General features: G+C 41.9%; 2 protein-coding genes across 8 annotated transcripts in view; both read left to right on the top strand.

Moving 5' to 3' along the window:
- Nucleotides 1-15,702, top strand: part of TRIP4 (thyroid hormone receptor interactor 4) — a 68,833-nt gene extending 53,131 nt beyond the window's left edge. The window contains exons 12-13 of one of the 2 annotated variants that reach the window (XM_057543710.1): nucleotides 926-1,028; nucleotides 15,398-15,702. In XM_057543710.1, coding sequence (XP_057399693.1) covers nucleotides 926-1,028; nucleotides 15,398-15,465 — 171 coding nt within the window. In that variant the 3' untranslated portion in view covers nucleotides 15,466-15,702. Of the gene's footprint in view, nucleotides 1-925; nucleotides 1,029-3,741; nucleotides 3,877-15,397 lie in introns of those variants that run through there. The other variant, XM_057543711.1, reaches the window with a different exon arrangement.
- Nucleotides 15,703-16,061: 359 nt separating this feature from the next.
- The window catches only part of ZNF609 (zinc finger protein 609), a 232,199-nt gene continuing 221,463 nt past the window's right edge, over nucleotides 16,062-26,797 (top strand). For 2 of the 6 annotated variants that reach the window (XM_057542961.1, XM_057542960.1), the window contains exon 1: nucleotides 20,979-21,190. The gene's annotated coding sequence lies outside the window, so the exon portion shown is untranslated. Of the gene's footprint in view, nucleotides 17,323-20,978; nucleotides 21,191-26,797 lie in introns of those variants that run through there. The other 4 variants (XM_057542957.1, XM_057542956.1, XM_057542958.1 and 1 more) reach the window with 3 other exon arrangements.

Raw genomic sequence — 26,797 nt, 5'->3', positions numbered from 1 at the left:
CTTAGAGGACACATCTTAACAGGTGAATAAGAGTGGAAAATAATTTCATACTTTTTAATTACTAGGAGAAAGGCTCCTCCGGTGATGAAGTCTGACCCACAGCCATAGTCAGCTTTTGAGTCGTATTTATCCAACATGCTAAACACAAGACATCCCAAGATAGGAAATAATGAAATACCAGGTCAGTTGGGCATTGCTAGAGAGCACTTACTGCCAACCTCAGTTGTTCCTTAAGTTGTGATTGTGTGGCCAGATAGTCTTACTCCACGTTCTGTGTCTGTCTTTGCAGAAAGAGTAAAAGTCCTAAGTATTCACACAGATTTGTTTTGTGATATGAGATCCAAAGGAGGCTTCTAAATTATTTTCAGAATTGCTCTACCATTACCTTTTCACCCTAAGTGAGCCTGGAATGCATCCAGCAAAACAACTTTGGCATGTTCATACCTTTCAGAATGAATCATCTTCCTTCCCTTTAGTGAGAGAAGGGCTCTGTTGATTGTTTCTGGCAGAATTTCCACAAATGTTCTATTTTTCTTAAATCTTCCACTGTTTCACTTGAGCTGAACCTGGGGGTGCCTGATGTTCCTGAAGGAGACCTCTGAATCTCCCAACTCACAGTCACTTATATTGAAACACTAGTCAGTTTTGATTCTCTGGGAAGATGTCAGGCATCTTTTTTTAAGAAGTTGTTTCCATTATAGGAAGTCACAGATGGTGGGCAAAAGACTGTATGAGAATACTGTGCTAAAGCCTGGGGAAAGTTGAAGGTTTGTTCTTGCTTATTGAGCATAATCCTCTTTACCTGACTGTGTAATGGAGAGTACTATTATCAGAATGTTGAGGTGGATTCTGGGACATCCTTTATCTCCTTGAAATTCAAAATTTGTTCCAACTAGCCTGAACTTTTTATTTTTATATTTCACAGTATCCAGACATGAGTCAAGAATCTGATTCTCCATTTGTTTTCATCTGCACAAATCCCCAGGAAATGATTGTGAAGTTTCCTATTAAAGGAAGTCCAAAAATCTGTAAGTCACAAGCTTTGATGGTCTAATTTTTTTCTTTTTGTCTTGAATCTCACTTGTTTAACTTAAAAATTTTTTTCTCTTTTTACCCTGTTCTATGTCATCTCAAATATTTGGAGGATTAGTAAAATTCTACTTATCATATACCTGAAACTAACACAACATTGCTAATCAACTATACTTCAATAAAAAAATTCTATTTATCAATAACTTTAATGTTAGGTTAACTACAGTATAGCCTTTCCAAAATATACCTCGATCCACAATTATTGGTATATGAGTGAATCACTCTAAACTTCCATTTAGGACCCCATTAACTTTAAAATCCTATTTGTCAGCCAAAAGAGTACATTTGCCCCACTGTACTGTTCTTATTAAAGGAAGTATTAAGCCAGTGCCAGTGACAACATTGTCTTTTTTCCATTGTTCCTCAGTATTCAATCTGAGAATAAGACTTAACTTTTTAAGTGTCTATTTTTGAATGTCTATTTTGGACGTACCACTTCCCACTATTCCCTTGATTACTGCTTCCTAGAGCTCTGCTCTAGCCCTCTTGCTTTTCATCCTCTTTTTGAAACCTCCTGATGGTTTTCTTTTCTGTAATGTTTGCTTTTATGTGTTTGTGATTATAGTACCCTCTGCATATTCACTTCTTAGGAAGTGCTTGTGACTTTATTCTTTCAACTTCCAACTCTTCTTCAACTCCCAACTTCTCTTCCTCTGTCTAGTCCTACAGCAGCCTCTTCTATTTCCAAGGAATCTCAAGAAACATATAGTGGTGTCCTCTTTGCCTAACTTACCTATTTTTTTTTTAAATAAATTTATTTATTTTTGGCTGTGTTGGGTCTTCATTGCTGTGTGTGGGCTTTCTCTAGTTGCAGTCAGCGGTGGCTACTTTTTGTTGCAGTGCATAGGCTTCTCATTGCGGTGGCTTCTCCTGTTGTAGAGCATGGGCTCTAGGCGCGCAGGTTTCAGTAGTTGTGGTTCGCGGGCTCTAGAGTGCAGGTTCAGTAGCTGTGGCGCATGGGCTTAGTTGCTCCGCGGCATGTGAGATCTTCCTGGACCAGGGATCGAACCTGTGTCCCCTGCATTGGCGGGAAGATTCTTAACCACTGCGCCACCAGGGAAGTCCCTAACTTCCTTTTAAAAACATCAGCGGAGGAGCTTCAAGATGGCGGAAGAGTAAGACGTGGAGATCACCTCCCCACAAATACTTCAGAAATACATCTATATGTGGAACAACTCCTACAGAACACCTACTGAATGCTGGCAGAAGACCTCAGACCTCCCAAAAGGCAAGAAACTCCCCATGTACCTGAGTAGGGCAAAAGAAAAAACAGAGACAAAAGAATAGAGATGGGACCTGCACCAGTGGGAGGGAGCTGTGAAGGAGGAAAGGTTTCCACACACTAGGAAGCCCCTTCGTGGGCGGAGACTGTGGGTGGCGGAGGGGGGAAGCTTCGGCGCCATGGAGGAGAGTGCAGCAATAGGGGTGCAGAGGGCAAAGCGGAGAGATTCCCACACAGAGAATCGGTGCGGACCAGCACTCACCAGCCTGAGAGACTTGTCTGCTCACCCGCCGGGGTGGGCGGGGGCTGGGAGCTGAGGTTCGGGCTTTGGAGGTCGGATCCCAGGGAGAGGACTGGGGTTAGCGGCGTGAACACAGCCTGAAGGGGGGTAGTGCGCCACAGCTAGCCAGGAGGGGGTCCGGAAAAAAGTCTGGAGCTGCCGAAGAGACAAGAGACTTTTTCTTGCCTCTTTGTTTCCTGGTGCGTGAGGAGAGGGGATTAAGAGCGCCGCTTAAAGGAGCTCCAGAGACGGGCGTGAGCCGCGGCTATCAGTGCGGACCCCAGAGACGGGCATGGGACACTAAGGCTGCTGCTGCCGCCACCAAGAAGCCTATGTGCAAGCACAGGTCACTCTCCACACCTCACCTCCAGGGAGCCTGTGCAGCCCGCCACTGCCAGGGTCCCATGATCCAGGGACAACTTCCCCGGGAGAACACACGGCGTGCCTCATGCTGGTGCAACGTCACGCCGGCCTCTGCCGCTGCAGGCTTGCCCCACATTCCGTACCCCTCCCTCACCCCAGCCTGAGTGAGCCAGAGCCCCTGAATCAACTGCTCCTTTAACCCTGTCCTGTCTGTGCGAAGAACAGACGCCCTCAGGCAACCTACATGCAGAGGCAGGTCCAAATCCAAAGCTGAACCCCAGGAGCTGCGCGAACAAAGAAGAGAAAGAGAAATTTCTCCCAGCAGCCTCAGGAGCAGCGGATTAAATCAACACAATCAACTTGATGTACCCTGCATCTGCGGAATACCTGAATAGACAACAAATCACCCCAAATTGAGGAGGTGGACTTTGGGAGCAATGATATATATATATTTTTTCCCTTTTTCTCTTCTTGTGAGTGTGTATTTGTATGCTTCTGTGTGTTTGTCTCTATAGCTTTGCTTTTACCATTTGTCCTAAGGTTCTGTCTGGCTGTATTTTTTTTGTTTTTTTTTTTTAACTGTAGTTTTTAGCACTTTTTATCATTGGTGGATTTGTTTTTTGGTTTGGTTGCTCTCTTCTTTCTTTCTTTCTTTTTTTTTTAATACTTAAAAAATTTTTTTAATAATTATTTTTTATTTTAATAACTGTTTTAGTTTACATTATTTTATTTTATTTTATCTTCTTCTTTCTTTCTTTCTTTTTTTTCTCCCTTTTATTCTGAGCCATGTGGATGACAGGCTCTTGGTGCTCCAGCTGGGCATCAGGGCTGTGCCTCTGAGGTGGGAGAGCCAAGTTCAGGACACTGGTCCACAAGAGACCTCCCAGCTCCACGTAATATCAAACGGCGAAAATCTCCCAGTGATTTCCATCTCAACGCCAAGACCCAGCTCCACTCAATGACCAGCAAGCTACAGTGCTGGATACCCTATGCCAAACAACTAGCAAGACAGGAACACAACCCCATCCATTAGCAGAGAGGCTGCCTAAAATCATAATAAGGCCACAGACACCCCAAAACACACCACCAGATGTGGACCTGCCCACCAGAAAGACAAGATCCAGCCTCATCCACCAGAACACAGGCACTAGTCCCCTCCACCAGGAAGCCTACACAACCCACTGAACCAACCTTAGCCACTGGGGACAGACACCAAAAACAACGGGAACTACGAACCTGCAGCCTGCAAAAAGGAGACCCCAAACACAGTAAGTTAAGCAAAATGAGAAGACGGAGAAACACACAGCAGATGAAGGAGCAAGGCAAAAACCCACCAGACCTAACAAATGAGGAGGAAATAGGCAGTCTACCTGAAAAACAATTCATAATAATCATAGTAAAGGTGATCCAAAATCTTGGAAATAGAATGGAGAAAATACAAGAAAAGTTTAACAAGGACCTAGAAGAACTAAAGAGCAAACAAACAGTGATGAGCAACACAATAAATGAAATTTTAAATTCTCTAGAAGGAATCAATAGCAGAATAACTGAGGCAGAAGAACGGATAAGTGACCTGGCAGACAAAATAGTGGAAATAACTACCACAGAGCAGAATGAAGAAAAAAGAATGAAAAGAACTGAGGACAGTCTCAGAGACCTCTGGGACAACATTAAATGCACCAACATTCAAAGTATAGGGGTCCCAGAAGAAGAAGAGAAAAAGAAAGGGACTAAGAAAATATTTGAAGAGATTATAGTTGAAGACTTCCCTAATATGGGAAAGGAAATGGTTAATCAAGTCCAGGAAGCACAGAGAGTCCCATACAGGATAAATCCAAGGAGAAACACGCCAAGGCACATATTAATCAAACTATCAAAAATTAAATACAAAGAAAAAATATTAAAAGCAGCAAGGGAAAAACAACAAATAACATACAAGGGAATCCCCATAAGGTTAACAGCTGACCTTTCAGCAGAAACTCTGCAAGCCAGAAGGGAGTGGCAGGACATATTTAAGGTGATGAAGGAGAAAAACCTACAAGCAAGATTATTCTACCCAGCAAGGATCTCATTCAGATTTGACAGAGAAATTAAAAGCTTTACAGACAAGTAAAAGCTAAGAGAATTCAGCACCACCAAACCAGCTTTACAACAAATGCTAAAAGAACTTCTCTAGGCAGGAAACAGAAGAGAAGGAAAAGACCTACAATAACAAACCCAAAACAATTAAGAAAATGGTAATAGGAACATACATATCGATAATTACCTTAAATGTAAATGGATTAAATGCTCCAACCAAAAGACATAGACTGGGTGAATGGATACAAAAACAAGACCCGTATATATGCTGTCTACAAGAGACCCACTTCAGAGCTAGGGACACATAGAGACTGAAAGAGAGGGGATGGAAAAAGATATTCCATGCACATGGAAATCAAAAGAAAGCTGGAGTAGCAATTCTCATATCAGACAAAATAGAGTTTATAACAAAGACTATTACAAGAGACAAAGAAGGACACTACATAATGATCAAGGGATCAATCCAAAAAGAAGATACAACAATTGTAAATATTTATGCACCCAACATAGGAGCACCTCAATACATAAGGCAAATACTAACAGCCATAAAAGGGGAAATCGACAGTAACACAATCATAGTAGGGGACTTTAACACCCCCACTTTCACCAATGGACAGATCATCCAAAATGAAAATAAATAAGGAAACACAAGCTTTAAATGATACATTAAACAAGATGGACTTAATTGATATTTATAGGACATTCCATCCAAAAACAACAGAATACACATTCTTCTCAAGTGCTCATGGAACATTCTCCAGGATAGATCATAACTTGGGTCACAAATCAAGCCTCAGTAAATTTAAGAAAATTGAAATTGTATCAGGTATCTTTTCTGACCACAACGCTATGAGACTAGATATCAATTACAGGGAAAAAGCTGTAAAAAATACAAACACATGGAGGCTAAACAATGCACTACTTAATAACCAAGAGATCACTGAAGAAATCAAAGAGGAAATCAAAAAATACCTAGAAACAAATAACAGTGAAAACACGATGACCCAAAACCTATGGGATGCAGCAAAAGCAGTTCTAAGAAGGAAGTTTATAGCAATACAAGCCTACCTCAAGACACAAGAAATATCTCAAACAACCTAACCTTACACCTAAAGCAATTAGAGAAGGAAGAACAAAAAAACCCCAAAGTTAACAGAAGGAAGGAAATCATAAAGATCAGACCAGAAATAAATGAAAAAGAAATGAAGGAAACGATAGCAAAGATCAATAAAACTGAAAACTGGTTCTTTGAGAAGATAAACAAAATTGATAAGCCATTAGCCAGACTCATCAAGAAAAAAAGGGAGAAGACTCAAATCAATAGAATTAGAAATGAAAAAGGAGAAGTAAAAGCTGACACTGCAGAAATACAAAAGATCATGAGAGATTACTACAAGCAACTATATGCCAATAAAATGGACAACCTGGAAGAAATGGACAAATTCTTAGAAATGCACAACCTTCCGAGACTGAACGAGGAAGAAATAGAAAATATGAACAGACCAATCACAAGCACTGAAATTGAAGCTGTGATTAAAAATCTTCCAACAACAAAAGCCCAGGACCAGATGGCTTCACAGGCAAATTCTATCAAACATTTAGAGAAGAGCTAATACCTATCCTTCTGAAACTCTTCTAGAATATAGCAGAGGGAGGAACACTCCCAAACTCATTCTACAAGGTCACCATCACTCTGAACCAAAACCAGACAAAGATGTCACAAAGAAAGAAAACTACAGACCAATATCACTGATGAACATAGATGCAAAAATCCTCAACAAAATACTAGCAAACAGAATCCAACAGCACATTAAAAAGATCATACACCATGTTCAAGTGGGGTTTATCCCAGGAATGCAAGGATTCTTCAATATACGCAAATCAATCAACGTGATACACCATATTAACAAATTGAAGGAGAAAAATCATATGATCATCTCAATAGATGCAGAGAAAGCTTACAACAAAATTCAACACCCATTTATGATAAAAACCCTCCCGAAAGTAGGCATAGAGGGAACTTTCCTCAACATAATAAAGGCCATATATGACAAACCCACAGCCAACATTGTCCTCAATGGTGAAAAACTGAAACCATTTTTCCACTAAGATCAGGAACAAGACAAGGTTGCCCACTCTCACCACTATTATTCAATATAGTTTTGGAAGTTTTAGCCACGGCAATCAGAGAAGAAAAAGAAATAAAAGGAATCCAAATCGGAAAAGAAGAAGTAAAGCTGTCACTGTTTGCAGATGACATGATACTGTACATAGAGAATCCTAAAGATGCTACCAGAACACTACTAGAGCTAATCAATGAATTTGGTAAAGTAGAAGGATAAAAAATGCACGGAAATCTCTTGCATTCCTATACACTAATCATGAAAAATCTGAAAGTGAAATTAAGAAAACACTCCCATTTACCATTGCAGCAACAAGAATAAAATATCTAGGAATAAACCTACCTAAGTAGACAAAAGACCTGTATGCAGAAAATTATAAGACACTGATGAAAGAAATTAAAGATGATACAAACAGATGGAGAGATATACCATGTTCTTGGATTGGAAGAGTAAACATTGTGAAAATGACTATACTACCCAAAGCAATCTACAGATTCAATACAATCCCTATCAAACTACCACTGGCATTTTTCACAGAACTAGAACAGAAAATTTCACAATTAGTATGGAAACACAAAAGACCCCGAATAGCCAAAGCAATCTTGAGAAAGAAAAACAGAGCTGGAGGAATCACGCTCCCTGACTTCAGACTATACTACAAAGCTACAGTAATCAAGACAGTATGGTACTGGCACAAAAACAGAAATATAGATCAATGGAACAGGATAGAAAGCCCAGAGATAAACCCAGGCACATATGGTCACCTTGTCTTTGATAAAGGAGGCAAGAATATACAATGGAGAAAAGACAGCCTGTTCAATAAGTGGTGCTGGGAAAACTAGACAGCTACATGTAAAAGAATGAAATTAGAACACTCCCTAACACCATGCACAAAAATAAACTCAAAATGGATTAAAGACCTAAATGTAAGGCCAGGCACTGTCAAACTCTTAGAGGAAAACATAGGTGGAACACTCTATGACATAGATCACAGCAAGATCCTTTTTGACCCACCTCCTGGAGAAATGGAAATAAAAACAAAAATAAACAAATGGGACCTAATGAAACTTAAAAGCTTTTGCACAACAAAGGAAACCATAAACAAGACGAAAAGACAAGCCTCAGAATGGGAGAAAATATTTGCAAATGAAGCAACTGACAAAGGATTAATCTCCAAAATTTACAAGCAGCTCATGCAGCTCAATATCAAAAAAACAAACAACCCAAACCAAAAATGGGCAGAAGACCTAAATAGACATTTCTCCAAAGAAGATATATAGATTACCAGCAAACACATGAAAGAATGCTCAACATCATTAATCATTAGAGAAATGCAAATCAAAACTACAATGAGATATCATCTCATACCAGTCGGAATGGCCATCATCAAAAAATCTACAAACAATAAATGCTGGAGAGGGTGTGGAGAAAAGGGAACCCTCTTGTACTGTTGGTGGGAATGTACATTGATACAGCCATTATGGAGAACAGTATGGAGGTTCCTTAAAAAACTAAAAATAGAACTACCATACAACCCAGCAATCCCACTACTGGGCATATACCCTGAGAAAACCATGATTCAGAAAGAGTCATGTACCAAAATGTTCATTGCAGCTCTATTTACAATAGCCAGGACATAGAAGCAACCTAAGTGTCCATCAACAGATGAATTGATAAAGAAGATGTGGCACATATATACAATGGAATATTACTCAGCCATAAAAAACGAAATTGAGTTATTTGTAGTGAGGTGGATGGACCTAGAGTCTGTCATACAGAGTGAAGTAAGTCAGAAAGAGAAAAACAAATACCATATGCTAACACATATATATGGAATCTAAAAAAAAAAAAATGGTCATCAAGAACCTAGGGGCAAGACAGGAATAAAGACACAGACCTACTAGAAAATGGACTTGAGGATACAGGGAGGGGGAACGGTAAGCTGGGACAAAGTGAGAGAGTGGCATGGACATATATACACTACCAAATGTAAAATAGATAGCTAGTGGGAAGCAGCTGCATCATATGGGGAGATCAGCTCGGTGCTTTGTGACCACCTAGAGGGGTGGGATAGGGAGGATGATGCAAGAGGGAAGAGATATGGGGACATATGCATATGTATAACTGATTCACCTTGTTATAAAGCAGAAATTAACACACCATTGTAAAGCAATTATACTCCAGTAAAGATGTTAAAAAAAAAAACAACATCAGCATCTCTCCCATTTGCTCATGTCAGTTACTGTTTCATGACTCTGACATTACTTTCCCATTGTGTGAACTGGATGCTTCTGGGGCATGCATTGTTGTCGGCTGTGCACAAGACTATGTCACCTTGTTCGTCGTGGACCAACTATTTTATAAATCTGTTCTGTAAAGAAGTACTTCTCAGACTGTAATGTAAATAAAAATCACCTAGAGAGCTGTTAAAACACAGATTCCTGCGCCCTTCTCCCAAGTGATACTAATGCTGTTGGTTAGCTGACTGCACTATGGATAATACTGCTTTTGATCACAAAATGAAATGCTTGGAGTATGAATTTAGATTCATGTATATTCACTGCAAAATTCAGGCAACCCTCATGATTTGTGAAATGTATTTCTGAGATTCCTGCAAGTCAGAAAATCTGAACATAAATTGCCCTTGACTTACACAAATTATTTACTTCGTACTTTACCCCACCTGTTAGCCAAGTGGCCCTGGAAATTCTTTTTCCTTCTTCTTCACTATTTAGGATTTAAATCTCCCTTTTTCTCTCCTTTTTAGGTTGAGAAATTTTACCCCTTCCTACTCTACTCCATTCTTACCTTACTGTAGGCACTGATGGCAACACTGGTGGTAGGAGGAAAACGTGGTCAGTCTTCTCTCCCAGACCCACTGCTACTTGATCTTTAGTCCCAGTTACCTTTTCGTAGCTTCCTTTCTATCTTGGTTTTCATCTGCTGCTTAAACTCCTGTGAGAAAACGTTTTGTGTAAACAGAGTTTATATATTTCTCTGAAACGTTTTACTTCAGTACTTTCTCTTCCCAGAGACCCACCTTCAGCACACATACGACCTTCATTTTTCTCCACAAGGTTTAATAGGGGGCGGGGTGGGTGATGGTCTTAAGAGAAAGCTTTTCCCCGTTCCTTCTGTTGGTTAGAAGCTTTAAAAAGCCAAAATGGGCTGTGTGCTTGTTTTAGGGACAGCAGGGCTGGAGAGAAATTGTGAGACTGCACCTTCTTCCATGGTAGACCAGACAAGGTGAAACATGGGTCAGAAACAATAGGTAAAGTTGGGGGTTAGGAGGGGTGGAGAAAGAATAGGTTGACCAATCCCTGTGTCTCAGAAAAAAACTTCTCTTGAGAGGGAGCCAGCCTACCTGAGGATTTAGTCTGGTGTGAAGTTTCTGTTCCCTGTAACTCTTCATTCCTTTGTCCTTCATTCATCCTGTCTTTAAAAACCTTACCCGCTGCCAGAACTTCCTTCCCTTAAGCCATAGGGACCACCTCCAGTAGTTTACAGCTGGAAAAGTCTTTAATCTCACTGCCATAGGGGAAAATACATACTTGCCTCTTTTTATATATATATATATATATATATATAAATTTATTTATTTATTTATTTATTTATTTATTTAGGGCTGTGTTGGGTCTTCATTGCTGCGCGCAGGCTTCTCATTACGGTGGCTTCTCTTGTTGCGGAGCACAGGCTCTAGGCGCACGGGCTTCAGTAGTTGCAGCACGTGGGCTCAGTAGTTGTGGCTCGTGGGCTCTAGAGCGCAGGCTCAGTAGTTGTGGTGCACGGGCTCAGTTGCTCTGCGACATGTGGGATCTTCCCGGACCAGGGATCACACCCGTGTCCCCTGCATTGGCAGGCGATTCTTAACCACTGCGCCACAAGGGAATTCCTATACTTGGCTCTTAATTTGGAATGCTTCACCTTTTCTTCTAGAATATTGTTACATGAAGTGGTTAAGTTCCATGGTATTAATAATATTAATACTCTACTTCAGTTACAGCTCTGTGCCTTAAATATTTGTTTCTTGTGGGATGTCTTAGGAACCTAACCACTTTCCTTTTGTTTTTTTTAAAGTTTTTTTTAAAATTAATTTATTTAATTTATTTATTTTTGGCTGCATTGGGTCTTTGTTGTTGTGTGCGGGCTTTCTCTAGTTGCAGTGAGCGGGGGCTACTCTGTTGCGGTGCGTGGGCTTCTCATTGCGGTGGCTTCTCTTGTTGCAGAGCACGAGCTCCAGTAGTTGTGGCTCGCAGGCTCAGTAGTTGTGGCTCGCAGGCTCTAGAGTGCAGGCTCAGTAGTTGTGGCGCACGGGCTTAGTTGCTCCTTGGCATGTGGAATTTTCCCAGACCAGGGCCTGAACCCACGTCCCCTGCATTGGCAGGCGGATTCTTAACCACTGCACCACCAGGGAAGCCCATAGCCACTTTTCATAGATTAGTTCTATGAGAAATTTATTCTAAGTTCCAAACTTCTGACTTGCAAATAAATGTCTATAATATAACTCATTTACGTGTTGTATCACGTGTATATATTTGCTTTAAATTAAAGGCATATATTTTTATTTATGTTTTTGGACATGTAAAACTTGAGCTTGCTTGACCTGAGGATAATTGCGCTTCTTGAAGTTGAAATAATTCAGAAAACAATGTGCAATATGAAATCACTTGGCTGTGTGTCTGCTCAAATTAAGAAATGCAAAAAAGTTAAGTATAGTAGAATATGTAAGTTGAATGCTCAAAGAGATGAAGGTAATTTTTTTACTTTAAATGAACTACATGCTTTATAAACTCATGCAAATTCTGCCTTATATCTTATGCAAAACATGTGAAAATCCCTATGAGAGTTATATCGATTGATGGCAAATAGTTTTTTCCCTTTTAACTTCTTCTCCATCTGCTGCACATGCATTTGATTTTCTTTTAGGCACCATGATTGAGGATGTGGTTTAACACTGAAATGCTGTATGTACTAAATATAAAAATATTGGGGAAATACAGAAACTAAGCATTATCACTCTGCTTTTAAGAGAGTGTACTGTATATTACTGTAGTTAACTGTCCAGATCCCAAGTCTTAAAAAACCAGGCTAAACTAGAACTCAGAGTTCAGAGGGCATCCACGATAACTGCTTCTTCATGCAAGGAGCCCCAGTCCCTGGCCTTCATTGCCCAGCTAACCCAATTGCTACTATTGGCAGTTACTATGGTAGATATTAGGGATGCAAAGAAATTTTTAGTTGTAAGGAGCTCACAGATTGCTGGCACATGTATGGTTTTCTTAGGTTAGTCTAGGGGATGAAAGACTTTCTGAATCCCTGGGAGTGCCCTGGAAATCCTTCGTCCTCTGTATCTCCTTCCTCGCATCAGTTTTCCATTTTATGACATCATCATTGAAGCCAGAGATTAGTTTGCCTACTATTGAGTGCTCTGCTCCAATGGGTTGATCTTACCTGAGCTGGTCTCATGTGAGGGCTTTCACAGTCAGACTGGAGTTTTATGAAAATTATATTTGGAATATTCTTATACAGTAAAGCTTTGGGGAGCCTGAAATAAATATAGTTAAAAGTCTTGCCTAGAGTTATCTGGTAAATATGGTAAATTAAAAGTAAAACTGAGACCATAACTAAGAAACACAACTCCCAAGCCTTAGCATAAATAACATGACTACCATTAATTTTTCAGAGAACTTTGAACTCATGAAGCATTTTAATGTATATATTTTTAAATAAATTTATTTATTTATTTATTTATTTTTGGCTGCGTTGGGTCTTCGTTGCTACGCACAGGCTTTCTCTAGTTGTGGCGAGCGGGGGCTACTCTTTGTTGCGGTGTGCAGGCTTCTCATTGGGGTGGCTTCTCTTGTTGCGGAGCACGGGCTCTAGGTGCGCGGGCTCAGTAGTTGTGGCATGTGGGCTTAGTAGTTGTGGCGCACGGGCTTAGTTGCTCCGCGGCATGTGGGATCTTGCTGGACCAGGGCTCGAACCCATGTCCCCTGCATTGGCAGGTGGATTCTTAACCACTGTGCCACCAGAGAAGTCCCTTTAATGTATATTATTTCAATTAATTATTTGATTAAATGATTCAGTGTATGTAAAATACTTGGTACGGTGCTTAGTATATAGAAAAACACTTAGCATTAGCTATAATCCTCTCAACAACTTTGTATGTTAGTAGAAATTTTTTCTTCCTTTCATTTTATAGCTGAGTGAACAGGTTTACAGAAATTATATTTTGCTCAGGTCTTTCTACCTCTAGGTTTCCTGCTCTTCTCACTTTATCGCATTGCCTCAGAAACAAAGTATTCCAATTTACATTTCATTTTTAGGGCACAGTATCACAGAGCTGCAAAGGGCCTTCAGTACTGTGTAGTCCAGTTTCCTCATAGCATTGAAAAAGTTGAGGACAAGAGTGACTAGGTGACTTCCTCAGGGTTATACAGATAGGTAGTCTTAGGACTAAAACTGGGACCTGGGTCTTCTAACTTATTCAGTACAGAGAACTAGAAGCCTGTAGTCCTAGATGGAATTCTAAATTCTGTCCTAGCTTGTCCTAAAAAGCTTAATGAGACGCAATACTTCTTTGTACCTCTGGGTACCACCACCTTTACAATGAGTACTCTTTTATGTTTATCTGATATCTGCTATTTTTGGTCACTACGTAGTCCCTATAAAGTAAAGGTTTTGAAATTTGTGGTGTCTGCTTTTCTTTGTTTAATTCATTTATTGAGCACCTACCATTTGGTAGTCTTAGGGATACAACGGCAAACTTGCCTCGTAACAGGGCCCTTTGCCAGATTGCTGGCACATGTTTGGATTTCCAGCAAGACAGCCTGGGGGATGAAAGAACTCCTAAATCCCTGGGAAAACTCTGTGCTCTAAAGCCCAAATTAAAGTCAACATCATTGTGACTGTTGTGGACATCATTTAGGGTATCACTTAGTGATGGTTTCTAAGGAAGCCCAGAGAAGGAAGTAATGTTATTCCAGAGGCAGATGTAGCCCTGGAAAGATGAGGAAGAAGAAAAAAATTAAGAAAACAGGGAAACTTGTTAGATTGAAGTAATTTTTTTTCACACTTTCCTTGTGCAGTAGTCCAGACATGTATTCTTACCTTTGTTGGACAAATGAGGATATTGAAGTCCAGAGAGATTTAATGACTTGCCCCAAGTCACTCATCTAGTTGGTATCAGACAAAGGAGGACTGGTACCTGGGTTTCCTGGCTTCTCGTCCAGTGCTTTCTCTCTTATACCTGATTACTGCAACAAATGAAAATGACAACATACAAGGGGCCGTGGTTGTGCATATAGGCCTGTAGTACACCCAGCTGCTTTTGTTTTTGTTTTTGTTTGTTTGTTTATTTAGTGCCAAGGCTGAACTGAACTATTTCTGTTTCCAGCATCAGCATCTCTACTGACTTAAATAAGACTTTTTGTGGGAGAAAGCAACCTGCAAGCTCTGTTCTCAGGCCAGGCAGACAGGAACTCTGTTAAATTTTTCTTCATGAGATGGATATTTCCTAAGGCAGCTACCACTGAACCCAACTTTATCCTGGTAGATCTGAGGAGTCAGAGGTCGGAGACCACATCCGTGAAGTACCTCTCATTAGGGTCACCTGGGACAGGAAGGTTGCTTGTTTTCTAACTTTTAACACTTAGGAGAGTCATACAGCCTATGACCTTTGCCCTTCTTAACTGGTGATAGGGGCCCTTTGTCAGTAAAGCATTCATGTGGATTCTACTCCACTGTTTCAGGTCACTCCCCCTATTAAGTCTGAGGCAGCAAAGGAGTGAGTTGAACTGCTTTTCTCGCTGTGAGGGAGGTACATGCATTATGCTCAGCCAGTTAACAGGTCAGGGGAATGGGTTTCCCACTGTGTGAAATGTCTTCCTTTATCATTATGTGTGTATTCTTTAAAAACTTGCCATAGCATCAGGCACTCTGGAAAACGCAATGTTTCTTTTCTAGTAACTACAAAATTAGAAGTATTAACTTCTTAGATTTTTAGTTGAATACTCATTGTGTTTGTGTACGTACGTACATTTGTGTGTCCCTATACAGTGTTCCCATTGCTTCCTCATTCTTATAGAATGAAACTCTGAAGTTTGAAAGTGTCTGAGTCCTGAAGCAAGATAATTGAATGTGACAGAAACACAGTAACCAGAAGACCTGGGAGGCCATGAAAGATTTGCATTGCAAATATAAAAAATAAATAATGAGGCTTCTTTTTCTCCCTTACAGGGAAACTGGATTCCAAGATCCATCAAGGAGCAAAGAAGGGGTTAATGAAGCAGAATAAAGCTGTCTGACCCAGGAAAAAAGGAACTATACAGCATAGTGGAGTTTTGTGTACTAAAATTGCTATCCACTGGTCCTTTGGAATTGAAGCAGTAGATATCTAAAGGCTTGGCATCAGGCTTGAACCTCTCGGAATTTAAACTCATCAAAATCTGTATATTTTTCTTAAAGAGTGGGATTCTTACTTTATGTAGTGGGTCAAAAATCTTTGGATACATTATTTATAAAGACTTATTTTAAAAATTCTAGATCTTTGACATTTTTCTCAGAATGATACAGAAGAAAAAGGAACAAGTTGGAAATTATTTTCCTCTCTGAGGCTTGGATTTGTTTTAGTTAGGAAAATTCTTAACCTAGGTTAACAGTATTTTAAGGCACCACTTGAATTTTAAAGTTTTTTTTTTTTTTTTCAAAGTGACAACCTGGTAGAGTATTAGGATGTTTTTGGAATTGTGTTTAATAGAAACGTGTGATGGGACAGAGAGGTTTTTAAACAACTTTGCTTCTCTAGTCCAACGTCTCTTCAAGCAAATAGTATTCAGCTGAGTAACCTTCCCTGGCAGATTTTGGTGGGGGGTGGGGTGGGGGGATAACCTGAAGAGGTGCTGCCACTTTGTTCTTTGGTTTGAGACATTAGGACATAAGAGGATCAGACTGGGATGAGATAGAGCCACCTGCTAAAGCAGCATGAAACTGCCCTGTTTATTTTGTTGGTATTGCAAAAGTATCACTTGGATGGAGCAATTAGAAACAAACAAAAATAAAATCCCTTCAGTAAATGCATCCAAATATCCCAAAATGCTTAAACCAAACCCTTTAAGCCATCCATACCCCAAGAAGCTATGAGCTTTGGAAAAATAGGAGGTTGGTTTGAAATGAGATTTTTACTAGTCATTCTGGTCCCACTTAGTGAAGCACTTTTTTTCTGAGGCTGTTCAGAAGAGCTGTCAGAATCTCAGTTGCTGGCGTCCTCAGGAAATTCACGGTCTTAAATGTGTATGTTCTGCTTTTTATAAAGCAGCACTACCACACTGGGGAAGTTGGATTCCCTCCAGCAGTTGTGTGCATGACTTAAAAAAGAGAGCGCAAGGGAGAGAAAAAAGTGCCCTGTGTTATGAAAAAGATTAATTTCCCCTTTCTTTAATCCTTCATATTCAGCGTTTATTTGCATTGAAATGCCTCCACTCATTATGCATTGATGCTCACTCAACTGTGAACCCTGCTTGTTGCAGAGCTCTGGGCATTGGTTTTGTAGGGGCCTGATCACTCTGGATTCCCAGGCGAAACCCACCCAGTTCTTGTTCTAGTGATGAAGGCATGTTGTATTCTTTTTTTTTTTTTTTTTTCCTGTTCAACTTCTGTAGAGAAAGTTGGAAAGGACGCCAATGGCTGTTCTTTAGGGGGAAAAAAGTCTCTCTCTGGCCTTCTGCAGACCCTAGTACTATTAATGAAGCCACACTGGGTTTACTATGCAGTTAATAGTTTACCAAGCAGTAGCAACTTGAATTCTGTGCTGGAATTGTCTGGTTTTCTTAATACCAAAATAAAATTGAAAGGTAGGAAGGAGGTGAAGAGCCAAAGGAGAAAAAAAAAAAAGAAAATGTTTATCTTTCTGCCTTTTTATTTGAATGACAGCCTGAACACAGAGGAGCATAGATTGATTTTTCCACCTGGATAGATTGTGTGTGCATGCCTAAAGAAAAACATCAGGAGACGCAAGAGTTCAGGTTATGCAACCATTTTGTGTGCTGTGATCAAGTTTACAAGAACTTTACAAGTTTATGAGGAACCCACCTCAGCGTCCAAAATATGCAGCTGGAGCCACATGAGTAAATGGCAGAGTAACTTGGAACCTTCTCCTTTTCATGGTTAGACTGTGAAAGACTCTCTTCAGTTCACGTGGTGGTGGTATAAGGTCTCTCTTTTATCTGTGGAGACACCCGGGAGGAAGTGTGGGAGAGACTTGGGGGTAGATGGCCGTCAGTTGCTCAGTGATGAATAGCATAATTTAAAGCCTAGTGGAAAATCTTAGCAGCCTGAGTACAGACTTGCCCAGGAGTAGCCTTTCAGTACTTTACAGCACTTTGCACTGACCCCGTAACTCTGGGACAGCTTGGCCTGAGGGAAGGTCCACATTTCTGAGCTGGTTTACTTCTACAGCCTAAATATCTGTACCCTCTTTTGGATGGTTGGGTTCATTGGCTCTCAATTTGTATAGTAGCTAAAGGATTCAGCGTTTTTGTTTTTCTAGGCAAGACACAGTCTCAATTATATAAGCTCAAAGTAGGATATATATAAAACTGGAGTCTTTCTCTGCCAGGATTTTTAGGAGGCTTTGGCCTTGCAGATGTTTGGAATGGAGTAGGGGTGGGGGGGGGGGTGTTTGCTTGCTACAGCTAATCTGGAGAAAGAAAACTAGGTGTCCCTTTTTTTCTTTTTAAGCTGGCAGTTTACAGAAACCCGTTTTTTCCTAGGGAGTAGGTATAAAAAATTGACTATAAAGATTGCTTTTACAAATAATTACAAAGTTATGGCTTTTTATGAGTTATAACCCTAATCTCTTTTCATTTTAACTACTGTCTCTACTGAAGTCCATTTATGTGGATTTCATTTTGTTTGGTAAGTTTTTTTGTTTTTTTGTTTTTTTGTTTTTAATGCTTTTGCTAGAGCTCCTAGCCAAGATAGAGACAGTATTGGGGTTGTTCTCTTGCCCAGTTAGACAAGGCCAGTAAAAAAGCAAGCATCTATTAAACTAGAGAAATCAGCTAACTTCAGTTTATTAGTCCTCGGAGGGCAGGAAAGAAAGTCCTGTGATGAAGAATTTTTTTTTCCTTGAGATTCAAGTAGCAAGTGCACATCTGCTGTTCTCAGCTTCTGTGAATGTGTTTGGAGGGAGGTGATCCATATCACAGGCTCCAGCAGCATCAAGGAATCTAGCATGTGGAGGGCTTTCTAATTCTCTCATGCAGAGAAGAAAGAACATAGCCACAGTGCCATCCTCTGACACAAAGAAACTTGTGTAAATGTGTGTCCATTTATGTGTGTGCACATAATGTGGATTAATTCATGCGGTGAAACCTGGTAGACTGATCAGATTTCTGTTGTGACAATGAAGAGTCTAGAAAGAAAACCTAGTAAATATTGTACCCTGACTTGGAGTCAGGTAGATAAGGTGGGGCAGAGAGGGCAACTGAGAATGTGTAGATGTGTCACAGGAAGGGAGTGAGATGTTGGGACAAGGGGCAAAAAATGTAAATACATAAGATTTGAGGAGCGTCTAGAGCTGTGCTGTCTAATATAGTAGCCACTAGCCACATGTGATTATTTAAATTAAGTGAAATTAAGATTCAGTTCTTCAGTCACAGTACCATATTTCAGGTGTTCACATAACTACATGTAACTAGTGACTTCTGAATTGGACAGCTCAAGTATAGAATATTTCCATCATTGCAAAAAGTTCTATCAGACAGTGCTTGTTCAGAGCAGGGGTCAGCACACTTTTTCTGTAAAGGGCCAGACAGCAACTATTTTAGGCTTTCCAGACCATATGGTCCCTGTTACAACTATTTAACTCTGCTGTTGCAGTGCAAGTGAAATGAATCCATAGATAATACGTAGGTGAATGAGCACGGCTATGAGCCAGTAAAACTTTTTTTATGGACACTGAAATTTGAATTAATATATTAATATAATTTTCACATCACAAAATAGTCTTCTTTTGATTATTTTTCAGCCATCCGAAAATGTAAAAGCCATTCTTATTCTTAGTTCATGGGACATACCAAAACAGGCACTGCACCTGATTTGACCTGTGGGCCATATTTTGCCAAACCCTGGTTGAGAGGAATAAGAAGTCAAAACTTAAGATTCTTTTACTGTATAGGACATCAATTGCTTGAAAATTTTTAATGGTTCTTCTAGGCTTGAAACATTTCTGTCTAAAAATAGGAGTTCACTGTAGGAATGTTTGCTTTGTTCCCCATTTTTGCAGTCCAGTCTTTTTCAGTGGTAGAGTCATGCTCTTCAGTAGGAGATGACTACTCAAGTGTTAACCTTTAATTCATACCTAAGTCTCTAAACCCTTCTCTTTGTCTACCTGCAAGTAGCTGAATCCTCACTTGTAACATCGTCCAGTACAGATTAGAGGTTTTCTGTCACCTGGGGTCAGTTTTGTTCTTGTACGGTCCTAGAACAAGCTGAATATGGGTGGATCAAGGGGAGATTATTTTTCCTAGGCCAGATAGGCTTAGTGTTCATCTTTAGCCATCATCCCCTGACACACACACACACACACACACACACACACACGCACACACACCTTTTGCATGTGTATTTGGAGATATAAAGGGATTTTATGACCTGGCTCTATCCCCAAGTCACATACTCTCTTGAGTGGCACTGTTGAAGGATGCCTCAGGGTAAGGGAAAGGAAAGATAAAAACTGCAGAGCTGGGAATTCCCTGGCGGTCCAGTGGTTAGGACTCTGCACTTCCACTGCAGGGGGCACAGGTTTGATCCCTGGTCAGGGAACTAAGATCACACATGCTGCTCAGCCAAAAAAAAACCCTGCAGAGCTAAGATGGTCAAGGACATAATTGAGACTAAGACTTGAGAATTAAGATAAATTTCTTTTCGCAAGGGAAGGGGGTGGACGTTTTAGGTAAGAGGTGGTGAAAAGTATGATAAGTTTCATGAGTGAGAGGTGAGTGGGAGGGTTCACTTAAACAAGGACAGGATGCCTACTAGATAGTGTGCTGGGCAATCAGATGAATGGCAGATAAGATAAAAGTTACAATAGTTAGAATGGTGGGTTGGAGAAGAACCGTAGGACTTTTAGATAATAAAAGGCAACAAGATTTGGTGATATGGGGTGGTGAGGTGAAAAGTGATATTAGAAGGATTAGAAATGGGTACTTTTAAGAGGAAAACTAGTGGTAATCCTACAAAAGAAATTGGAGAACAAAGGATAAAAAATTAGGGGATTGATACTTTGCTGAACCAAGGGATAAAATGGGTGAAACACGATGAGCCGTGCTTGCTCTTCTGTTCTTTGTGGATGTTCACGTTCAGACCCCTTGTGACCCTTTCCTCTCCCCACGGTTGGACACCTATAGAATTGGTGTCTTCCGCATTTAAGGTATGATACTTCCCCAGAGACCTCTCTGCGAGGAAGTCTGGTCCAGCGAGAGGTCTTTCCACGAGGAGAGAGCGTTAGGTTCGAGCTCTCCAATCCAGGTTTCTTCGAGTCTATCTCTGTTTTAACCGGCTCGCCGGGTTTTCCAGCATTCCCACAGCTCCGAGTCTCTAATCCGGGCTCCGAGTCTCTAATCCGGGCTCCGTGTGACCGCGCGTTCCGAGACCCAGGATTTGGTTCATCCATCCAGGTTCCGGGTTTCCCCTGCGCTCTACCGCTCCAGACTGCACACCAGCCCGGGATCCGGATCCGAGGGCCCGGTAGTCCAGTGTCCGGGTCTTGCGGGCGGCCCTGGTTGTCCCGGATCGCGGCGGCGGCGGCGGTGGTGGCGGCGGCGGAGGGACCCGCGGCCCCGGACACAGCGGCACCGGCGGGCGGGGCGGAGCGGCGCGAGGAGGGGGCGGAGAGCCGGAGACGAGGCGGGGTGGGGTGGGGGGGAGGGGCCACGGGAACGGATGGCGGCCTGGGCCCCGTAGCAGCGGCGGCTCGACGGCCCGGGGCCCGGGCGGGCGGAGGTGGCGGCTCCCGGGACCGGCCGCGCGGTGAGTCCGGAGCTTTGTGTGGAGCCGGGGTTGGGGGAGGAAAGAGGCGGCGGCGCCGAGGGGGCCAGGGGTAGCGGCGCCTGACAGAGGAAGTGGGGGTTGCGGGGCCGGGGCGGAGCGAGGGGAAGGTGTGTATGGCGCGGGTTGGGGGGGGTCGTTGCGCGGGTGGGGGAGGGGGCGTCGAGGGGCTCGGGGTGAAGTTCAAAGCGCGGCCAGGGCCGGTTCCGGCTGAGGGTAGGGGTGCCCGAGAGGGGATTCGGGTCTGGCCAGGTTGTGGGGACAGGCCAGAGAGTTTCAAAGGCGAGTCTGGGTATCTTGAGGGGGCCCAGGGCGACTGGAGCTAGTCAGGGAGTTAGGGGGGTTCAGGGCGAGGGTCTGGGAGCAGGACGTGTGCGCAGCCCAGGAGGGGGGAGCAAGGTGGCCGGGAGTGTGCAGTAAGTAGGTTGTGGGTGTGTACTCCTTCCAGTCTTCAGGTCACATTTACTCCTGTCCTTTTCTTCAAGATGGAGGGATTCCTGGGCCTGGCCTTAACGGCTATCCTAGTACCCCCGGGAGGGTTTGTGACCCTGTCCTGTTTGGAAAACCCATGCTGCCCTCTTTTCCCTTTATGTGTAATTACGGTTGGATCATCTCTGTGCTTTGCTCAGATTCTCCTTCCTCCCTCTGGGGTTGAGGAGGAGGAGACACATCTGACCAATTAATGTGTGTTTGTGAAACAGGCAGCAGCAAACAGTCATTTCAGGTTCTAGGAATTAGGCTCACACAGGGTGGAGAGATCAGAGCCCTTCAGGGGGAATATTTCTGAACAAATCACAGATGATTAAATTATCTAAGAAACAGCTTCCAACCTAAATGAGAGTGGGAAAGATGGGGAAGAAAGCCTGTCTGTTTCCAGCCATGTGTCCAGAGCCCTAGGGGTTGAGGAGAGTCCCCAGTCCCCTACAGGCCTCTCTTTTCTGTATGAGGCTTTGCTCTGCAGCCTTGAGTTAATTTCACCCCTGCTGCTTTGTGTTGGGGGAGGGAGTGCTGGTTCAGGCTGTTGTGAGGAGATGACTGTTCTGCTGCCACACACAATAGTCGTGTCATTTTATCGGGACTGCTACCCCAGGGCTGAGAACTGCTGCTGCAGAGATAAACCGGTCCCTCTCACCCGCCTATTGTGTACACAGTGAAGGTCATAGGTTCAAGTCTTGTCTGAGAGCTTTGGATATGCTCCATCTCCCAGGCTCCTCAGTGCCATTTTCTTCCTTTTCCAGACTGGGGCTTGCCATTGGAGGAGGCCAGACAGAAAGGCTCTTCTTTTTGAGTGAGGAACAATGCAGAGCTCATTGGCACACATTTTTCAGAAGAATAGGGAATGCCAGCCATGTTGTGCCTGCCTCTTTGGCTAGTCTGTACTAAGTTGAGGAGGAAGAGTGGCTGGGAGACTCAACCCTGATGTTTGTGTCAGACTTTTAAGGAAGAAGACTCCAAGGGGAGGGTTTTACTCTTGTTTGAGCCAGCATATTTAATCCTTTTTATAGAGATGGGACACACACAAAGATTTTTGTTTATTCGTTTAGGAATACCACTAAAAACCTGTGCAGGGTTAAGATAGGGAGTCAAGGACCAAGTACCTTTTTAATGGTGACTTCCTGGTCAGAATAATTGCACAACAAAAAAGCCACAGAATTTGCCTATCTGGGCAAGGGCTGGGGAAACGAAACAACTTTCCTTTTTATCTTTATTTTCATTCTGATGAAAGGAGGTGACTTGTTCATTGTGTAGAAAATCCATATGTGTTTCTGTGTTAGGGAGAAGTTTGCCAGAGAGATGAACATAAAAAAAAAAAAATCATTTGAGATCTTGGGAGTTACTAATGAGAGAAGGATGAGAACAAGCTAGAAGGAAACCTGTCCTTGCATTTACCTCATAGAAGTGCCCAAATAGTATTTAGGTACTATTAGTTGGGTAAAGAATTATTGGGGGCTAGAAATGAGGTTTTCCTTTAGGACATTAAAGAAAACTTTTCTTTAAAAAAGAGATTAGAAATCAAGCTCATTGTGGGAGGACAGTTGTACACAATGTACACTGTACACAATAGCCAGCCATTTCCTATAGAGTGTTGTTGAAGAGGAACTTTAGCCTTTGGTTGTGGTAAAGGTCTTTCTGAGGCCCTAAGTCTGACCACGTTGCCTCCCTTTTCTCTTTCAATGAGTTTCTTAAAAATGATGGCTTGCCACTTAGATGTTGGGCTTTGTTAGGAGGGAATAGGTTGTTCTGACCTTTATGTTTCTTGATGACAGAACTGTCTTAAGGTCTTACTAGAGGTGTTGTCTGTCTTTAGACTGTTTCCAATTGTATGTCCTAGGTCTCTGAGTGAAGTCTCAGCTAAACTGAGTCCAAAGCTTTTTGCTCTTGGGCTGTTGGCATTCATTTCTTAATCCTGTCAGGTGACAGTGAAGGCAGAAGCCTCAGATTAAATTTGCCCTGATTAGATTTAGTGGTTTCAGAATTGGGCCCTTGCCACAAGGAGTCTTATAAGTCTTCTGACTGTGACCATATTTCAGAGAGCACTTTGGATTTTTTTCCCCCAGCCTCTTGTTAGAAAATGTTTCCTTGTGAGAGGTCTAGATAGCTGGACAGATTATTGCTTATTTTGTGTGAGGATATGGAAGCATAATTTTGGCTCCTGGTAGTAATTATGTTGCAATTAGCATATAGCAACTAAATGACTGGAACAGGATAATTTGTTGAGGGGTTTACTGATTGCTCTGTCAAGTGGAAGTGCCACTCCTTACTTATTTGACTCAGAACACTACTGCCTGGGCTCAGCCGTGGAGACTTAACAAGTACAGGAATGATGTGTGGTCTCTAGAAGTTCACACTCTGTTTTCTCTCTCATCACTGCCAGGTACTACAGAACCTTCTAGTGCCACTTTTTCCTGCTCCATAGGTAACTAAGCAATTGTTATTTCCCTTGTGGAAACTGGTCATGGATGGGAATACTGCCAGACAGATGGGGCCACTCTGAGATGAGGCAGCCTTATGTTGTGTGGCAAATTTTCTTTTAAGCAGCTGAATTCTCTCTTCTGACTGATTTTTAAAAATCAGATTCCTTTAAAAAAAAAAACCCTGCAAAATACAAAATCACGTAGTGTACTAAATATGCCTTTGTGATATCTCATAAAAGTTGGCTATGACAGACAAAATGAAGAGAGGCGATGCTGATTGGCAGGTTCTGGGCCCACTAAGTGTCAGTGAAGGACTGTTTTCACTAAGGAACAGGTAATTCACCAAAGCACCTGCCTAGCTGGGCATGTGGAATTGGCAGCAGCTGTGCAGTTGCAGAGGGATTATTGAGCAGGTGGTTAAAGAATCACATGCCACAGTAACAAGAAAATACTTGGTCCTCCGTGGTTTAGGTTCAGTTCATATGTGTGAAATTCTTCTTTGTTTCACGTTTCTTAATGCCTGATACTGGTTTGTTAGTGAGATGATAATGGAATAGAGAAAAGAGATTCTTCCTGCTCTCTGTGTTTCTTTTAGATTACTGAGTAGCTTGCCTTAGACATGGTCCTAGACGGCCCTATTGTATTTCTGTGAGTTCTGGCTTTATGCCCTATGAATGGGAAGGGAATAATGGTAATTCAGTGTTTCTAGCACTTGTTTATTAGGGGGATAGGGAAGGAGAAAATTCTTTGCTTTTAGGGTGGTGAAAAGGATTTAGCTGCTGGGAGGATACCCAGGTGCAAAGGATGTAATTGACTTTTTGTGTTAAGTCTACCTGACATATCTTACTCAAGACTTTCACGTGTTTTTATTTTATGAATGTAATTCTCCACATGAAGTTTGCACCTCTTCTGTTGTTTGTTTTATTCCATTTTTAGTTTCTCCCAGCACCTTTATAACTCTTTTTTTCTGGCTTTGAGATTAACATCACTGTTAGACTCAAGTCATCATCAGAGGGCCAAATCATGCTAAGGAAGTATCTCAACTAAATGTTTATCTTAAAAACAAGTATAGCATTTCCTATAACTTGGAGGAGGACTTTCTATTTTGAGGGTCTCTGCAAATTCCCAGATTTTCCTTCTAGGTTATCATCATCTTCTGTTAATATTTTATTTTTCTTTCACATGTTCATGCCACTATAGTAGGCAGTGCCATAGAGCCTAAAATTTATAAACAAGCAACTTGGTGTTTATTTTGTGACTTCTTTAGTGTCCTCCAGTGATTTTCTGTATTGGGCTGACAAGCTGTGTGCTTGAAACATGCAGGCACACACATACACACAATCTAATTGAATTCACAGGGTATTAATTAACAGTTGATTGACAGCAAAGAAGTGACTTTAACTGTTTTGGAGTTCAGAAATCCCTTTTCCAAGTGAAGTGAAGGCTCTGATCTGTCAGAGAGATTGAGACAGAGATTTAGGTAGATGGCTGGCTGGCTGGCTGGATAGATAGATAGAGTTTTTTGATTGATTTAGGGAAAAGGGAGGCAAACAGTGTGACTGAGGCCAGGGCCAGTGGACCACTACAGAGACAGGGACATTTGCAAGAATCTGTTTAAACCTAGTTTGCAACCTAGCTTTAAGTAGGAGCCTAGCAGTCATTTGTATAATACTCACTTCTGGGAAAAAATATAAACTTCTTTATTTCCCCATATGAAGCCATCGCAGCTGTTTGTTTTAAACTGTTCACAAACCACCATGTATTTTCCTAGCATTCTCAGTAGTTTGCTTCCTCATGTTTTTCTCCCTCCCCCATCTCCCATCCACATTCTCTGCTCTGAAGACTTCCCTAGCAGCCTGGAAACACTCTAATTACTGTAGCTATTATAGTCACAACCCAGATCTTCCACCTCCCTTCCACTCACCCCTTTCTATCTTCCTTCCCCCTCCCCTTGCTCTAGCAGCAGGAGTTGAACTGCAGTCTCATGAGCACAGTCAGATCTATGAATGAGCTTTATATCTTGTCAAGGCAGAACTCCAGATCCAACAGGGCTGATTTTTCATGGTTCTCTTGCTGTTTGTTCTTGGATCAGAGTCCCAGAAATAAGAGATGGCAAATACCTATTAGGTCATATCTAATCCATCACTCAGGAGCAAACCTGCGATCTTTTTCTTGTCTCTGTGAGAATTTTTTCCTTCTTTCTTTTGCAGGTGAGAGCTGTCTGATGCCAGGCAAGCTCTGAAACTGCCTTCTTTTTATTATGCTCTCTGGTCATTAGTGTCAGGCCAGCTTTGCTCCCTTGGATTTTTATTCTTATCCCATTTTCAGGATTACTTGCTCCCAGCAAAATCTCCACCCTCTTCAACTTCAGTCCTCTCTTCTTCTTTTTTTTAAAAAATTAATTAAAATTAATTAATGTATTTATTTTTGGCTGAGTTGGGTCTTTGTTGCTGTGCACAGGCTTCGGCGAGCAGGGGCTACTCTTTGTTGCCGTGTGTGGGCTTCTCATTGCGGTGGCTTCTCTTGTTGCGGAGCACGGGCTCTAGGCACGCGGGCTTCGTTAGTTGCAGCATGTGGGCTCAGTAGTTGTGGCTCCCGGGCTCTAGAGCGCAGGCTCAGTAGTTGTGGCACATGGGCTTAGTTGCCCCATGGCATGTGGGATCCTCCTGGACCA

Source organism: Balaenoptera acutorostrata, chromosome 3 (assembly GCF_949987535.1).
Source record: "Balaenoptera acutorostrata chromosome 3, mBalAcu1.1, whole genome shotgun sequence".
Taxonomy (NCBI): domain Eukaryota; kingdom Metazoa; phylum Chordata; class Mammalia; order Artiodactyla; family Balaenopteridae; genus Balaenoptera; species Balaenoptera acutorostrata.
Note: the sequence above shows the minus strand (reverse complement) of the source record. Positions and strands in the feature narration are given on the sequence as shown.